We start from the raw sequence: 5,954 nt of genomic DNA, 5'->3' as shown, positions 1-5,954 counted from the left end.
TTTCTCTGCAGATATCCGGAAGAGGTGACTCACAGATTGTAACGTCATTTGTAAACCACTTATTATTACATCTTTGACAATAACTCTCGATGGTTACAAAATTGGTAAGAATGTAAATATGAAAATATTTGTCATAACAGACATAATTACACAAATCTCAATAATATGGCAAAAGATAAGAAATTATAAAAGACAGTCTTTCGTTGTCGCAGCGAGTAAAAGACGCGTACCAATCGGCGGCGGCCACAGCAATGGTCCGTATGGTCGGCCGTCAAAGCCGTGGCGTCGAAGCGTGGGAGCCTTGGGAACTCAAAACACAGAATTATCAGCAGTCTGACAGCCTATTTTTTTAATTTTAATTAAATTTTGTAATTTAGGTATTTCAAAGTAATGATTTGTTTGGGAGCATTAAAGCTCAAATTTTCTTGTAAATTTTGATTAGTAATGGTATTAGAAGCACTAAGCATTAGCATGAGACAATATTTTCTTTGACCGAATCATTGATTGAGGAGCAAACAGAAGGCCATATTTAACGCTTCCCAAATTTAGCAGAGCCTCTCTCTGTCTCTGTCTCTCTCGCCGTTAAATAGAGCCCCAATCCAACCCGAAACCTTCCTGATAAGCACTCTTCGTCCTCCTCCTCTTCGGTAATTCAGACATGGCGAAGCCTCCTCCGTTGCCTCCCCGCCCCGTCTTCTTCTTCCTCATTTCCTCTGTCCTCCTCCACCACTTCGCCGCCGTGGACTCCTTCGGCGTCAACTTCGGAACCGTCGCCAACAACCTCCCGCCGGCGGAGCAGGTGGCGCAGTTCATCAAGGAAAAGACGATCATCGACCGGGTCAAGATCTTCGACATGAACCCCGACATAATACGGGCCTTCGCCGGCACCGACATTCTGGTCTGCATCACCGTCCCCAACGGGGACATCCCCGCCCTCGCAAACACCCGGTTCGCCCGCCGGTGGGTCACCAACAACGTCAAGCCCTTTTACCCGCAGACCAAGATCCACTTGCTCTTGGTCGGAAACGAGGTTCTCCACTGGGGCGACCAGAACATGGTTTCGAATCTCGTCCCGGCCATGAAATCTCTCAACAACGCTCTCCGGCGATCGGGGCTCGGAGATATTAAGGTCTCGACGCCGCATTCTCTGGGCATTTTGTTGAGCTCAGATCCGCCCAGCTCGGCAATGTTCCGTCCCGGATGGGACCGTAACGTTCTGGCTCCGATGCTCGAGTTCCACCGCCAGACTCACTCTCCGTTCATGGTGAACCCATATCCGTACTTCTCGTGGAGCCCTCAGAACAACGACTTCTCTCTCTTCCACCGGAACCCGGGGAAGCTCGACCCCGTCACCGGGAAAAAGTACTTCAACGTGTACGACCTGCTTCTGGACGCGGTGCACATGTCGATGAAGAAAATGGGTTTCGCCGACGTAGAGATCGCCGTCGGGGAGGTGGGGTGGCCGTCGAAGGGCGACCCGGGGATGTTCCACTGCACCGTCGAGAACGCTCGGTGGCACAACCTAAATATCCTCTACAAAGCCAAGTCCGGCGTGGGGACGCCGTTGATGCCCGGCCGAAAGTTCGAGACCTACATTTTCGCGCTTTTCAACGAGAACCTGAAGCCCGGGTCGGAGGCCGAGAGGAATTTCGGGTTGTTCCGGCCGGACTTTTCTTCGGTCTATGATATCGGCATCTTGCGAGATGGAAAGGTACGGCATTAATTAATTCATTCATTCAAAATTAATTTGTTTTTTTCCCTCTTAAATTACAATTTATCTGCAGCGTTAGGGCTGGCTGGCTGTCACATTCGTTGAATTTTTAATTTTTTACAAAAAGCTTTAGTTTTCTATTCAAGCTGGCTACTGCACATCGGACCACGTGTGTCACGTGACCTCATTTTGAGAGAGAGAGAGAGACAGTGATTACAGATGGATAGATAGATAGAAGGAATACCCGCAAATTGAGTGAAAAAGCTGACGAGACCACAGCGATAGTGACCCGTGTCAGGGCGGAAGCCACGCGGCTTCTAGCTTTTTCAGGCTATATTTAGATTCCCGCGCTTTCTTTAGCGTTGTGTCCCCACCACCCACGTCGCTTGTTTGGGAAACGGGTTTTGTCATGTAATATTTAAATATTATCCAGGCTGGCGGCAGCGCAGGTGGAGCCCAACCAAATGCAACAGCCGGAGGTGGAAGTGGAAGTGGAAGCGGGGCGCCGGCACCGGAAGGCGGCTCCGGGAAGCAGTGGTGCGTGGCGAAGGCGGACGCCAGCGACGCGGCTTTGCAGAACAACATCGACTGGCTGTGCAGCACTAACCAGGTGGACTGCAGCGCGGTGCAGGGCAGCGGGCGGTGCTTCCTGCCGAACAGCGTCCGCTCCCACGCCGCCTATCTCATGAACGCTTACTACCAGGCCAAGGGCCGCCAGGACTTCAACTGCCACTTCGACGGCACCGGCGTCGTCACCACCAAAGACCCCAGTAAGTCGCATATATAGTGATATGATGATTTGAGGGAGAATTACATTTACATGTGAGTAATTAATTACCCGGTTGGTTTCATTGATTTGTGGGTGCAGGTTATGGTGAGTGTTTATATGAAGTTTGAGACGATCAGAGTGGGATTGAAACGGCGGCCATGCAGGCAGGGCAGCTGCATATGTACGTGGCAATGAGCAGCTGATTATTTGATTCAATTTCTTGTGCAAATTTTTGGGGTTTATATATATGCGCATGTCAGTCTGTCGCTCTGCATCTATCTGTCTTCGTAGGATTAGTGCAAACATTTGGAGATTAGCATATGATTAAGCTATAAGCTGGTTATATTGTCTATCTCATACCTGTCAATTATGGTATGTATGGAACATAAACATGCTTGTCAATTATATGTATCGTCGACAATCTTTTGGTCGTACATGACATGACCCATTGTTTTCCAGATTTGAATTGTTTTTTTGGCAAAATGCCAAACGATTTTATTTTAGTTTGAATTTATTATTATTGTTGAGGTAAAATAATAAATTTATTTAATTAGAAATGTTATTATCAACTTGCATGAATTTAAAAAAAAATAGTTAGATGGTGTGGGAAAGTGCTTGTTTAAATATTTTAATACTTAATTCAAATATTAAGAATATTATAAATTATAGACTCATAATTTTTATCAATATCAAAGAACATATATTTTTTTAAGGATGATTGACTCTTTGTTTATAAAGAGATATTAAATAATCTTAATAAAGATTTTTATAAATGATGTTTATTTTTTACAAATTACATTTATTTTCTTGGAGAAATGTTTGGATGTTGTAATTATCTTAGTTTGTGTGTAGTGTGGCATCCGCTATACTTGGGAAAAACATTCTAGCAACGAGCCCAGCTGGCCATAGCTTGTTGCACAGCCGTGGCCTAGTGTTGCCCTTGTGAGCTATTGTTGCCCCCCTGTGGGTTGTCGTCGCATCCCCGTGGGTTGTTGCCCTACCATCGCCATCACAACCTCTGTGGTTGTCACTGCGTTGTTATCGCGCAGCCCTCCGCGGCTATCACTGCGCTACCACCATCGCAGCCATCGCGGGTCGTGTCGCACCCTCGCGGGGCCATCGTTTGCTACTGTCAACTCGCGTGGCTTATCATTGCCTTGCGCGACCTTTGCCTACACCTGCCGCCACTGCCTCCTGTCACATTGTCAGCCCCATGGCCTTTCTATTGCTCGCCGCAGCCGTCTACTCGGTTGGCTTCCAGGCTTGGGCTAACTATTCTGGGCTGGCCTGATTTTTCAGGTTGATTTGCCTTTCCTATTTTTAATTTGTTAATTTTTTTAAAAAATTTTTTAATGACACATCAATTGCACCCCATTCTTTCATTTGAATTTTTCGGAGAAGAATAAATTATGTTATGGCATGCCTTTGCTTCTCTTAAACATTTTAAGCTTCAAAGCCATTCTTTGCTCGTTTTGTGTTTTGATCTATTTTCATGCTTTTGCATTTTGATTTCTTGAATAATGAGTCTTAGATCGTTCTCGTGCATTCCTTACTTTAGTAAACTCCTTCAATTTGCGATCTAGGGGTGCTTCTAGAATCTGCCAACCACACAAGTTAGGGCTAAGACAGAAGGACAATGTTCATTAGCACCATACCTTGGTTCTATAAATGAATCGTTGTATAAAAGTTAATCATCTCGAATAAAATCCTTCTTATTACCAGCTCTACAATTTGAGCGTAAGGGAAAGTTGGGCTCAAACTAGGAAGTGACAAGGATTTTGAAATTAGATTTTGAAATTATGATGAGCATATTGATTGAGGCTAGGGTTAAGAGCCTACACTTAGTTCTCTGCCTATTATTGGTCTTGAACTTGTCCACTATGTGAAATTCAAGTTTAGTTAACTATAACTAATTACCCTTGTGGACTTTTATGAAGAAGCTCTTAGGCCAGACCATTAAAGAGAAATGGAGCTTAGGTAGAGGGTCGCTCGATTTTTAGTCTCAGGTAGATCACCAAATTGCTTTGAGGTGATTATATAGGTGAGGCTGGGACGGAGTAGGGACGCTATGCAATATGACTCTCTAGTCTTTTGTGGACGACTAGTTCTGTCATAGGATTTTTTATTAAGGAAGATTGCATTGCTGCCTCTCAATCCTTTGTGTGGATTGATTTGTTATAAAATTTCACATTGCATCATTGTTCCCTAGTCCTTTGGTTTTGAAGAGGCATTTATTCGTGTCTAAATGCGGTGAGAGCTTGTGGGCATCTTATCATTCACGTGTGTTCGGGGCGAGTCCTCCGTCCATTGACGTAAGTGACCCTCGAACATCTTAATGATCTTCTTGTTATTTGAGTATGTCTAGGGCGAGTCCTTCGTCCTATTGGTAATGCACTAATGATAGATTTAGATGATATCTAGTATGATATAGTCTTAATTGTCATTTATGGTCATATTTTCATTCATAACTCTCCATTTAATTATGAATGACTCCCTAGATTTTCTAGTAGAGATCTTATTCTTAAGTGTTAAGAATAGTGTGATGAAGTTTGGGATTTCTTAAAGGTATTTTCGGAAAGGGAATATGATTTATCAGAAGAGGAATATGATTTATCGTTCATGGACGAGCACATGTGTTACTACCATTGTTTAGCATGAGATGCTAATGAAATGGGGTGGTGAGTCATTGTCACATTGCATGAAATGCATATAATAGACAAGTGGATGGGTGTTAGTTGAACATCCACTGAATGTGATGCCTGTGATAGATCACATGGCTTTAGGGATTAATGATCTGTTGTTGGTTCTCGATTGTGTATCTGGTCCTTTGACTGGAAACGACAAAGTTGACTTGTACATTGCTGTCAAGGATTTGCTATTGAGTAGAACCATTCGGTGTGAGAGGTGAGAATGTTTTCTGTGTGGTCTTTAGGCAGTGGTGTATAGAGATAGATGCTTGCTAATGGGATTCATTGTCCTCCATCAGATAGGGGTCAACAACCTATTCATTCTCAATTGGTTAGTGATTGGAGAAATCCTTAGCCAAGGTATGTACATTGAAAATGAGTTTTTGATGTCAGAAAGAGTTTTGGTATACCATCTCAATCACCCCAAACTAGATCTAACATAGTTACCGAGTCTTGTGACTTTAATCAGACCATCGCTCAACTTGATCGGGAGGTTACTTAGTGGAGGGATATAGTACACGATAATTGAGAGCCCAAATGGGTTTACATGAAGCTCTGACGACATTGTCATTAGGATCGTTATAAGTCCTAGTTAAGGGATACTTAAAATCCTTCAAAATGTTTTGGAGAGATGAATAGATTCTTTTAATAGGTCGAAGTGTACAATCGGCGTCAAAGAGTTGACGTGTATTGATTGCTATGTGACCCTAGAAGGTCATACTCTAAGTAGGTTATGCGTTGGATTAGTGAATCCAAGCTAGTTACCTATTTTTCTAGTGTTACTAAT

General features: G+C 43.6%; 1 protein-coding gene across 1 annotated transcript; it reads left to right on the top strand.

The window, feature by feature from the left end:
• Positions 1 to 500: 500 nt before the first annotated feature.
• LOC127810431 (glucan endo-1,3-beta-glucosidase-like) lies at positions 501 to 2,938 on the top strand. The gene is made up of 3 exons (XM_052349923.1): positions 501 to 1,711; positions 2,145 to 2,481; positions 2,580 to 2,938. The coding sequence occupies exons 1-3, from the start codon at positions 659 to 661 to the stop codon at positions 2,606 to 2,608; spliced, it is 1,419 nt and encodes a 472-aa protein (XP_052205883.1). The 5' UTR covers positions 501 to 658; the 3' UTR covers positions 2,609 to 2,938.
• Positions 2,939 to 5,954: the final 3,016 nt, after the last annotated feature.

The sequence above is a fragment of the Diospyros lotus genome, chromosome 9 (assembly GCF_014633365.1).
Source record: "Diospyros lotus cultivar Yz01 chromosome 9, ASM1463336v1, whole genome shotgun sequence".
Classification (NCBI taxonomy): domain Eukaryota; kingdom Viridiplantae; phylum Streptophyta; class Magnoliopsida; order Ericales; family Ebenaceae; genus Diospyros; species Diospyros lotus.
This window is presented reverse-complemented; position numbering and strand designations above follow the sequence as displayed.

Excerpts from the sequence above, each read along its gene's own strand:
- LOC127810431 (XM_052349923.1), top strand. The coding sequence starts at position 659 with ATGGCGAAGCCTCCTCCGTTGCCTCCCCGCCCCGTCTTCTTCTTCCTC. Across the intron at positions 1,712-2,144 it reads GCATCTTGCGAGATGGAAAG|GCTGGCGGCAGCGCAGGTGG; the intron begins GTACGGCATTAA and ends AATATTATCCAG. Across the intron at positions 2,482-2,579 it reads CGTCACCACCAAAGACCCCA|GTTATGGTGAGTGTTTATAT; the intron begins GTAAGTCGCATA and ends TTGTGGGTGCAG.